The sequence below is a fragment of the Psammomys obesus genome, unplaced genomic scaffold (genome assembly GCF_907164565.1).
Source record: "Psammomys obesus unplaced genomic scaffold, mPsaObe1.curated_primary_1811, whole genome shotgun sequence".
NCBI lineage: Eukaryota > Metazoa > Chordata > Mammalia > Rodentia > Muridae > Psammomys > Psammomys obesus.
The window spans coordinates 2,913,582-2,925,717 of NW_026596166.1; the positions used below are offsets into that span (position 1 = coordinate 2,913,582).

General features: G+C 37.8%; 1 protein-coding gene across 1 annotated transcript in view; it reads right to left on the reverse strand.

Annotated features, from left to right (window-relative positions):
- Ccdc196 (coiled-coil domain containing 196) overlaps positions 1–9,979 on the reverse strand; it is an 11,368-nt gene extending 1,389 nt beyond the window's left edge. Inside the window, 9 exon segments of the mRNA XM_055595311.1 lie at positions 3,939–3,989; positions 3,992–4,076; positions 4,516–4,575; positions 5,021–5,073; positions 5,076–5,097; positions 5,277–5,354; positions 8,371–8,467; positions 9,679–9,831; positions 9,933–9,979. Coding sequence (XP_055451286.1) covers positions 3,939–3,989; positions 3,992–4,076; positions 4,516–4,575; positions 5,021–5,073; positions 5,076–5,097; positions 5,277–5,354; positions 8,371–8,467; positions 9,679–9,831; positions 9,933–9,979 — 646 coding nt within the window.
- Between the last annotated feature and the right edge of the window lie 2,157 nt (positions 9,980–12,136).

Below are 12,136 nucleotides of genomic sequence, written 5' to 3' on the forward strand. Positions count from 1 at the left end.
CTTCTCCTAAGGAGAACCTCCTGTTTGTTCTCAGAGACTTCCGGTTCCTCTCCTAAGGAGAACTTCCTGTTTGTTCTCAGAGACTTCCGGTTCTTCTCCTAAGGAGAACCTCCTGTTTGTTCTCAGAGAGCTCAAAAAAATGCCAAGAGCCTAGAATATGGGGCTGGGGGAAATAAGGCTGTCAAAATCAAGCAGCTTGTCAGAATGACGTTATTACTGAAGACAGATCATCTGAATTTAGAGATTGCTTAGTGCCTGTGCTCTCTAAGATAGGTGAGTACCAAAGGCCACAGACTGTGCTCTCAACATAGCTCATGTTAGCGGGGGAGGGTTGTCACAAACCCTGAGCGAAACTATAAGCAGCAGACTCTCTCAAATGTGGCCTATCTTTGGGGGTTGATGGGATGGGGAGAAGAGGAAGGACTTATTCCTGAATGTGAACAACAGAAACATTTCCTTGGACACCAGATGACACAAGAGCTAAGACTAACGCTGATGATGCTGCGTTCCAGGCTTTCCAGACTTCTCCAAATAGCAGTTGTTTGAACTGTAACAAAGTCTCAAGTATTTGCCCTCCCCACCCCAAAAAAAATAGAGGCACTATTAACTCAACCAGACAGCACACTGAACAGGGGACAAAGGATTCTTGGCCAAGAGCAGTGGAGCAAAACCTCCTCCTACTTGGAAATATCTGAAATATCTGACCTGCATTTGCCTGATTTGTGAAGGAGGCGTGTCCGAAAGGACATGCCACTTTCCCCTAAGACAAGTTTAAGCAATTCAAATCTTTTAAAACTAGAGGAACCAGAACACCATCCAAGACAGCTATTAAGTACTTAACCTTCAAATAGTCCTTGTGTAATAGCCCAACCCATTTTTACTTCATTGCCCTAATTGCCTGATTTATTTGAAGTAGAAAAGAAAAAGTGTTGCACAAGAATTATGGAGGAAGTAGGCAATTGCTTTTGGGTTTTTCTTTGTTTGGAATGGGGTGAACTATAGTTCAGAGAGGAGAATAATAACAGTCAAGGGTTGCACAACAGAACACCATGTTTTAATGTTTAATCAAGGCTGCCAGTAATACATCTTGGTGCCACATAGAATGACACAAAACATCAATAGGCTGTTTTCTTTGTTTTTCATTTGGTATATAAATGTGGCACATTTTGTCCTGAGGGTAATAGAAAGCTAGTCTCCTACAGCATTTCTCATTTCCTGAATTACCTTTCTTTATGGACTTGGCTTAGATGTGGTTGGTGCCACCTACCGGACTAAATACATAATTACAGGCCTCCCAACCCATGTGTAAACATTCTCTAAAAACAGCCTTAGGGGATATGTTCCTTCTTTGGGAGGATATTATAAATAGTTAAGTTTGGATACCCATCATAAATTTTAGGACTGGAAGAGAGGGAAGAAACCAAACTTTAACACTGCCATTGTATTGTTCAGTCCAGAACCCAAGCTTTCACCGCGGACACAGAAGCCTGACTTTTCTGAGTTTACTTCTTGTCCCGAATTGCAGATTTTATTAAGTCATTTGGTTACACATTGTGAGAAGTTTTAAATGCTCCCTGTTACATTTGATAGCTGTAAATATTAGCTACAGAAAATCACATCATTTTTCCATGTTGTGTAAGGGCTACCGACGTGTAGCTGACTCTAGAGCCCATGGCTATTTCCATTAAATTAAGACTTCTCAAAGTTTGGTATTGAAATAATTTTAGGTGACACCTATAATAAATTTAAGATGTGCTATAACATGGCTTTAAATCTTATAAATCACAGTGGAGAAAAAAATTTTTTGAAACAAACTCTCAAGCCAGGGTGACCTTGAACTCCTGTGCCTTATGCTTCTACGTCCTGTATGCTGAAATTATAAACACCTGCTTCTGCCTCTGGCTCAATCATTCCCTTTTCAATGCTTTGAACTTGACACCACCAAGAAGAAAGTTCGAAGTTGGTTCTGTGTTGTTTTCTCTTTTCTTTTTTTAATTCTCTGTCTTGTTGAACGTAATTTCAAATGATAATACAGGCCTCAGGCTTGACCATCTTTCTAGAGTCATTTTGTTGTTGTTTCCCATTATTATTAAATCTACTTGTGAAAACACTATTTTTTTTGTTTGTTTGTTTTGTTTTTTCAGTTAGTAATATGAATTTTGAGGCTGAACATAGTAGCTCATGCCTGTTATACTGGCTCCTAGGAGGCTCAAGTAGAAGATCACTGTAAGTTTGAGGTCAGCATGAGCTGCATAGTAAGTTCCAGGCTACCTTGGGCTGCAGAGAGAGATATTTTTAAAAACACGGGAGCAATGCTTCACTCCTGCCTGTGGCTGTGATAAAATGTAGCGATTGAGCGCTGTAAAACCCTATCACTTTGTTTGCTAGGAAAGGAAATAATGGATCTGCGGGCTGTCCCTGTTCAAACTGATTCAGGGTTCTGTAAGTGAGTGTGGATAGGGGAGGCTCCTGTTGCACTCAAGTTGAATGGAATCACTAATGGGGAGTTGGCTTAAATCTAGAATTTAAAGAATTAGTTCCTTACTCTATAGATCCCTTGAGATGAGCTTTGGCTAATTTTCAATGGCATAAAAATAGAACTCCCTGTTTCCCTCATACTCCTTCTTTTTGTCTTTTTAAATTTGTATATTAATAACTTACTGCCTCTAGGTTCTTTCTTTCTGACTTTCCTGCTGTCCTGTTCTTCTCAAGATATAAGTAGAAAGAAAAATATGTGTGGAACTCTGCCTGAGGACATGTAGTCCATCCAATTTTCTAGACTTTTTCCCAGATTTTATCTGTTGATGAAGATTGAGTGCTGTGTGCCTGGACTGAGTCATAGTAAGTAGCCCCATCCTATTAAAAAATTTTTATAATAATGGTTTATTCACGTATTGTATCAAGGAACAGTTAAGAAACAGCTTAGGGAATTCAGATATTTTGGAAATATCTAAATTGAAGATATTGATTACTGTCATTCCATGGTAAAGTCCTATCCCATTATAAATACCTAGGGGAGAAATCACTCTTAGGTCTCAGTAATATAAGAAGCTATTTGTCCTAATCAGCTGGTTAGTTGTCACTTTGTGAATACTGACAATCCATATTTGCTGGTGAATACCAGAACCAAATTCATAACCTACATCCACTAACTAAATAGCACTTTTGTCATACAGTAACATGCTTTTGACCAAACTTATTTCCCCTTATCTTTGACTTGCTCACCTGTTTAATCATCTGTGTTGTGTGCAATTTTTAATAAGACGTTCAAGCTCTTTATGGACTAAGACTGAGAAGAAATTAGATACATATTTACTGATACTGGTAGAACATTGCCATTTTGGGGTAGGATTGCAATGCCATGCCCCTTTTAAAAAAATACAGACTTTATATTAATGGATTCTTGAAAATTTAAGAATCCTTTCCCTGCCCATCATAACTATTACTTTACTTTTTATGACATACTGTGATTTTCTGTGATACTGTAAAGTCTTTAGGGGAAATCAGTAACGTTCCCAGAAATACATCTGAATTAGTGAACTCTGAGCCCTTGCCAACTGTCTGTCTCCTATGCCTTCAGCTCTGAAATAACAGTCTATTCCAATGTGATTTATGAAATCAATTCTAGTTCTTAGGATAGGGGTAAAGGTGGAAAAGAAACTAAAAAATTTTAATGCCAACTGTTAGCTACGTATACTAAGGATGTGTCATGTTACTTTACAAAGGAAAACTTAAATTTCTTCCACAGAAAATCCTTACTTACTTTAGTACAATAGTTTCCAAAAACTATTAACAATAGTAGTGAAACAACTTATTTATACCATATCTTACTTAACACTTGTGGCAGGCATTGTGATGTTCACTGTTAAGTAATGGGACCTTCAGTGTTAACAAACAAAACAAAACCTCACAATGTGTACCTATGATACTCTACTCACCTTGAGGCCTAAGAAGATTCAAAGCCCCTTGCTTTGGCTCAAAAGTGTGTTGTACAGTGATAATTTCTAGACATTGGCCTTCTGGTAGTTGCTCAAGGCCTCAATTCTCAGCTCAATCACTTTGCCATGAAAGCCATTCTGAAAGAGGACATTTTCCAACACATATAAAATGTATTATTACCTGGGTTTCTTTATACAGATGTTAAAAAATAAAGCCCTCATGTTCTGTCTTTTAGAGTCAGGAAGATGGTATTTTGTTATTTTCCCCCAATTTAAGTAGCACAAAATTAAAAGCATGGTAAGAAGTTTTATTTATTTGTAATTATTGTATATTTTTCTAAATTATTATAAATTTATAGTTTATATAACTTATAATATTATAAATTTATAATTTATTATAATTTATTCCAAATTATTCAACGTAAGTCCCAGATATAGGGGACTTCAGCTATCTTCCACAACTTACTCCATTTAATAGGCAAAAGGGTAGAAGGATTGGCCTTAACAGTATGAGGTTAAAAGCCTTTCTGTTGTGTGAATAAATTATTTCATGACCAGCTATGGAAAGCCTTAGTACCTGAAGGATGTTGTGTTGTTCCTCATACTTGATCAATTCTATTTTCCTTTGTTGCTTTTCCTGGTGGAAGAAAGACCTTCTGGGTGACAAAGTAAATCGAGATAAAAATCAGTTTTTTTCAATAGACCGCAACAACTTTATAGCAAAATTATAGTATAGATTCACTGTTAGATTGGTTTTTATTTCACAGTCTTCTCAATTGAGCTTCTAATATAATGCATTCTTTAAAAGCTAAGAGATGAATGAACAGTTCATTTTCTGTGAATGGTTTGTTTTGGGAAGATGAGATGCAAATGTAATATTTGTAAATAAATTTCCAAGGTAAGTTAATAAGTGCTCTGTGTATATGGAATTGTCATTGCTGGATGGGTTTTCTCGTTTTAGGATAGCTAACATGATTTTGCAGAAATCTGTGATGCTAGTCTGCTTAAGAGCATACTACATCTGTAGCAGATTAATGATTATCAGTTCAAAAAGTCACTACTGCTCGGAATGATTGTACTGCCTTCTGCATGTCTTCCACTTTATTTACATCGGATGTCTCTGGCATGAGCCTTTAAGTGATAAGGGGGATGTCAGAGCCTAAGAGGAAAGATAAGAACTAAAGAAATAGACAATTCCAGGTGGGAAAAATACAGTGTCTTGGCAGACCAGAAATCAAATATACTCTAAAAGTCCAGATTCCCAAATTATCCCTGATCATTAAAGGTCAGTTTTCAACTGTATGGCATCATCTTCTATGACATTCTAAGTCCACTCACCTTTCCATCTTGCAAGTCTTCCATGGGCTTTGTTGGTAATGTTTTCTGTTGATCGTGGAGCTCCTCTGATGCAAATGTCTGTGGAGAGACATTTTGGCAATGCTTTAAATTAGTAGTAATTATGAAGGCAAGGCTTTTGGTTCCTGCCAGTCAGCAACTTCTCAGGGCTCAAAATGGAAATCACATACCTACCACAGGGGATTCAAAATGGTTCTTTAATGTTCATTATAATAATAACTATGAAGTGAATCCATATGATAAATGACTAAAAGCTAAGCTTCTCACCTCATTACTTATTCTCACCACCACATTACAGTTTAATATTAACAGCTCTGGGTATTACTCTTTTTTATTATTTATTGCAATTTATTCACTTTGTATCCGGCTGTAGCCCCCTCCCTCATCTCCTCCCAGTCCCATCCTCCCTCCATCTCTTCCTCCTATGCCCCTTCCCTAGTCCACTGATAGGGGAGGTCCTTCTCCCCTTCTATCTGACCCTAGCCTTTGACCCTAGCCTATCAGGTCTCATCAGGACTGACTGCATTGTCTTCCTCTATGGCCTTCCTCTATGGCTGTACCCCCCAAGGGGAGGTTATCAAAGAGCTGACTACTGAGTTCATGTCAAAGACAGCTCTTGCTCCCCTTACTAGGGAACCTACCAGGAGACTGAACTGCCATGGGCTACATCTGAGCAGGAGTTCTAGGTTTTCTCCATGCATGGTATTAGTCTCTGCAAAAACCATTGGGCCCCGATTTTTTTTTTTTTTTTTTTGGCTCTGTTGGTTTTCTTGTGGAGCTCCTGTCTCCTCCAGGTCTTTCTATCTCTCCTCCTTTCATAAGATCCCTGCACTATGTCCAAAGTTTGGCTATGAGTGTCAGCATCTGCTTGGATACCCTGATCAGTAGTCTTTCAGAGGCCATCTGAGGAATGGATATAGAAATTGTGGTAGATTTACACAATGGAATACTACTCAGCAATTAAAAACAAGGAAATTATGAAATTTGCAGGCAAATGGATGGAACTAGAAAAGATCATCCTGAGTGAGGTAACCAAGAAGCAGAAAGACACACATTTTATATACTCATTTATAGGTGGATATTAGACATATAATATAGGATAAACATACTAAAATCTGTTCACCTAAAGAAGTTAAGTAAGAAGGAGTACCCTAGGGAAGATGCTCAACCCTCGTTCAGAAGGGATTTTTCTTTTCATTGATGAAATTGAGACTTGAAGAGGTTAAACCACTTGTTTATGGTCATACAACTAGGAAAGTACATGGAATATACTAAAATATAATAAAAATGTTAGGTAGGAATATGTTTGTCTCACATATTGAGACAAAAAGTCAGTAAAAATATAATATAATTAAAACTATAAGCTGATACAAACTATATGAAGGAATGAAGTTGTATGAAAGAAAGCAAGGGGAGGCTGTGTTTTCACATTGTATAAATAAGGCTTTTCTGAAGAGGTGACAGACTGAGGCCTGAAGGATGAGAAATCATGAGACAATAACCTTAAAGGCAGGGCGTAAAATAAGAGCAAAGACCTTCAGCTGAGGAAAGACTTGCCGTGTTTCAGAAACTACAAGGAGGCCTTTGGTGTGGTTGAAAGTGAGCAAGGGGAGCTCTCTGTGAGTTCATGTGTGCGTTAGTCCTGCTGTGTCTGAAAGACACTGTTTCACTCAAGTCTTCCACCACCTCTGGCTCTCACAGTTTCTGCATAGATCCCTGATCCTTGAGGATTTGGGAGAAGTTGGGGGAGGGGAAAACATGACCAAAATTTATATGAAAAAAGTAATAAAAATCTATGTCACAAGTTAAAGAAAAAGAAGGAATGAAGGAAAGAAGGAAGGAAAGGCGAGGAGAACTTTTAAGCGAGGAGGCTGGAAGGGCAGGTACAAACCAATTAAGCACAGTAAGGTACGCTGTAAAGGGCTTTCATCAGATGGCTGAGACACTTTTTAAAAAATCACTTTGTTGTGCAAGTGGAGCACCGCTGGAAGCATGACATGAAAAACTGGGGGTGGGGGCAGAGGAATGAGAGGTTCTTGCATTATGTGCAGGACAATACTTCTGAGAGATTCTTAGAGGCACACCTTGTTCCATAGCATCTCCATTTCATTCCGAAGCAGCTTGTTTTTCTTTTCCTGTTAGAAGAGGAAGAACCAAACAAACAGATGTGTTTGTCTGACTGTTAAGTAAGGTTAGAAAAAAAAACAACAACAACTGTATAATTAATGACAGGAAAGGGACTCAAGTACACAGTAAGCCACAGAGGAAGTCAATAAATGGATCTTGCATTTCATACAAAAGCACAGATGATTTTGATGCCGATGATGGTGGTGGTGATGGTGGTTAAAAGGTAATTTCAAACTTTTTATGGTGGTTGTGAGATGTGCTAGTAGAAATAAATTTTTAACTTTTAAGATGTTCTCATATGACAAGTCTCTTGAGAGTTTAGATTAATATCTGTTAATTTTTAAAGATCTTTTACATTATTGACTTCAAAAAGATCTATGACTCTTTCAAAGCAAACTTTTTTCTTTTAATTTGATAGGTATTTCTAATCCTTTAGAAATGATAAAAGTTAATATGCTTATATTCATTAACCACTAGGTGAAACTTTTTTTTTTTTAGTCAAAAAAGTAGAATCTTTGCTGGGTGCTCATGGTGCACACCTTTGATCCCAGCACTCAGGAGGCAGAGACAGGCTGAGCTCTGGTAGTTCGAGGCCAGCCTGGTCTACAAAGTGAGTTCCATGACAGCCAGGGCTACACAGAGAAACCTTGTTTTGAAAAACCAAACCAACCAAACAAACAAACAAAAAGCAAAAATAAAACCAACCAACCAAAAAAACAACCAAAACAAAACAAAACAAAAATAACCAAACCAAAACCAAAAAAACATAGAATCTTACTAGCTTGCCCTTGTTCTTTCCAACATCCAACCTGATTTCTTTACATCACCTTGGATTTCCTAGATCGAAGAGATACAGGTTTGAAGCATCAGATGGGTATTTGTCATTTCCATACATGACAACAGTGGTTCAAGAAGCTATGCCCTGTCGCATCTACTAACAACATCTTACCAGGTTCTGTTTCATCTCTTCTGCTTCCTTAATAAGCTCCATGACTGAAGAGTCATCACATCCCCTCCCTGCCATGATCTGCCTCATGATCTTCAGACTAGAAGGAAAGAGAGAAATCATTAAATATCCATGCTCTTTAAAAGGTAAAATCAATGCCTGCCGTCATCCAGAAAGCCTTCTTCCGTGGAGTGTCAATAGAGGCTGAAATCCCAGGAATTACAGAGGTCCTGAGCAACGAAAGGCTCTGTCACCAGCATGATTCCATTCCTAATTGATGTTAGCTCTAGGTATATGTTCAGTAATGAATTCTGTGCTCTTTAATATTCAAGACTTAGGTCTCAAACAACCAGTGAAAGTACTTTCCACCCTCTGAAAACAATGTTTTAGTGTATGATTTTAGTGTGTGACTTGAGGGAAAGAGAGTTTCTGCCTCTATCTAGAAGAAATTAAAAATCCTGACATCTTTCACATTAATTCCAGAATTATTTCCCATTTCACATCTATCTACTTCCTTCTATCCCAGTGAGTATCAAAATATGAATTAGAATCAGGTCTGACTATGAGATGGATACCACTTAAAGGCACCCGTTGACTTATGTTCACATTGCTGTCCTTTTTCTCCCTGGATCTGAGTAGAATGCTGGGTCTTGCTCCAAGAGAAGTCTATCATGCTGATTTGCAGACAGCTGGTATCTGGTCGTTTCTTGCTAGGCTTTGTTCTCCCCAAGTCTGAGTTCCTCAAGTGCTTAGAATAAGGATATAGAAAGGAGACAGATCAACTGAAGTGATATTTCCTATGACTAGACAGAAAGCAGAGGCGTGGAAGCTTCTAAAAGCAATGACTATTCCATAGCAAAGATCTGAGGTCTCACATGCCTTGGAGCATCTCCCTAATCCAAAGAACTCCCAGGCTCAGGAAAGAGCATCACTCTTATGCCTGGTATGGGAAGGGCAAGTGTTTGTCCTAAAGTAAACTTACCAACATAAAGAAGCAAAAGTCCCAGTGATCTGCACTGACAGGCTATACTATTAAAGGCATTTACCTGTTTCTTAGGTGGGCACCATGGGAAGAGCTTTATCTCATGTAGCTTCATGAGATAAGGACCAAGTCATATTTATTTAAAAATAAAAATAAAAAAGACTCCTGTTTGCCCTGCTTTTATAGTGATAAGTTCTGCATATTCTACTGGAGCTGAATGTCCAAATTTAAAAATAGAAACAAACAAATCAGTGATACTTATTACTAATCCTCTAATGGTTACATTTTTCAACCTTTCTATCTCAAGGATACTTTGTAAGGCCCAGTACCTCCTTTGTTTTTCCTCCAAGTTAGCCATTAGCTTCTGGAATAAGAGAGTGTTCTTATTTTCTAGAGGTTTTAGCATCTCTAGAAGTTCCTGTTTCCTTAACTTCAAGTCCTCATTCAATTCCTTCAAGTAGTTGTCATCTATTTTAGGATTTCTGTAGAAAGACATACAATAATGAGTCTGTAACTTGAGTAAACAAACACCTCTTTCCTCTCCCGGGTAGCTTCCACTTGGCTTCCCCCACCAAAGACTCACTTTTTTGAGAGGAAGCAAGGTCCTGAAGAGTTTGTGCCACTCGTCATCTTGAAGGAAAACTTTTAACAACAAAGAGGCTTTCTTGAAAACATGTGCCTTTCCCCATGCAGTTAAGACATCATCTTTTGCACTGTTGTTCTTGAAGCTCCTGTTGCATTGGATCTACTTTATCTACAGCTTGAGGTCACAATAGCACCATGACAACAAAGTCAGCAGATATTTTAAGTAGCCTAAGTAGCTGCTTGATGACTTAAAATACTTAACTACAAGATCAATCCTTGTCTTAGGTTTAGCCAAATATCCAAAGTTTTACTCTTAAATCTTTGAATGAATAGGACAGACTCATAGCTGGATACCTGCATTATAAAATTACTGTTGGGTAAGAAAATAGTAACTTATCAAAAAGAATTCTTCAACACCATGGTGAAATGCCTGTCTTCCCAAAATGCTGGATTTCTTTGAGTGAGGAAAAGATAAAAAAGATAACAGCACATATTTCTGGAAGCTTGAGAAAGAAAAATATACCTCTAACCAACTTTTAACAATGGACAGAGGTTAAACTGACAAACACTCTGAATGCAATCAAGTAACAAATGAACCATTGTCATTTTTCTCAATCTTTAAAACTCCATCTATCTGCTTGGTGTCGTGAGTCACACCTATAATCCCAGCAATAGGAAGGCAGAGACAAAAAGGATTGAAAGTTCAGGGCAGCCTTGGGCTATGTAGCGAGACTATCTTTCAAAAGTAACCCAAACCAATGCAAAACAAAACCTTTATATGATGTCAAGGGAAAAGAATATTGGGTATGTTTCACACTGTTGTGTCTTCCCCAGCCAGATTCTGTTCTGGAAGGCTGTACTTTCTAGATTCTGACTCTGTAATTCCACCTGCATTAGAACCACTTACCTTCTGGACTCTTAAGATCTCTTATCAATGTCATTTAAGAAGTAAAAGATAGTACAAAGGATTATGTGCTTTTAAGGGTGCTCTTAAAAATGTTTTATGTTTAAGGCATGCCGTTTCAAATACTGACTGACCATTTCCAGCTGTTTTTTGAAGACTTTTCTCCAAAGTAATTTCAGTACTTTATCTTTGGGGAAATTTGAAAGGCAAACTTTTTGCATTGAAAAAAAAATATGAACTCTTATTTGTCGGAACTTGGTTTGGGTATCAGCTTCACTGTGGGCAGTGGGCTGCCTGTGAGCAAGGTACCAAATTCTCTGAGCCTGATGAGGCTTTTATAAAAATGAAACATTGATCCAATAAGCTTGTTGTGAGCATGAGATGTGTCTGCCTCATGTCAGGTGTTCACATCTAGTGGGATTATGTTTGGTTTTGGTTTGTTTAATGCCCCAATTAAGTGACCAGATTTTTTTTTAAGCTGGTGTCTATGAAGACAATTCATAAGAGTCTTTCATTTCCAAGATATCTCCCGAAGAGATCATTTTCTGAATTTAAAACATATGTCCATTTTTTTTTGAAAATAGAGACAACTTCTAAATTATGGCTACCCACTGTCTCACAAAATATGGATCTGCCCTGGTTTAGATAGAATACAAACCTTCCCTAAGTATCGTCTACATCAAAGCTTCTTTTTAGACAATCTTTATACTTTTTCTAAAGTTTTCACGTGTCACATGAAGGTTGTGTGTGACAGAAATATTAAGTTAGAAAAGCCACCATATGTTAATAATACTTCACGTTGTTTGCCCTAGGACTATCCACAAAAAATTTCAATTGAATGAAGGAGAGTAAAATTCTCACTGTTGAAAGGAGGTAGGGGGTAGACTAGTTATTATTAATAGCATCTTAGACTATCTATGTGGCAGGTGGCAGCAAATAGTAAAGGACAAAAATGGCATTGCTCACTGAAGTATAGCCTCTTTAAATTTCATGTTGTGACATTTGGCAGGCAGAACTGTGACAGAATATTAAAACATTTAATGGGCAGGCAGCATCCCCACTCACCTTCCTCTCTGCCCTTGCTTGTGAATGATTCCAAGAGCAAGAACACTTGCTATTCTGATGTAGTTTTTGCCACAGCCAATCAGCCATGTTTATTTCCTAACATTCTAATTTCCATCTCTTCAACCTGGAGTATGAGTTCCAAGGAGTATATTTGCCTTATAATGATGTGTGTGAATATTGTAGCGAAAATCTTTTTAACAAAAGCAATTATCTGAGACAGAAGGCAAGAAGTA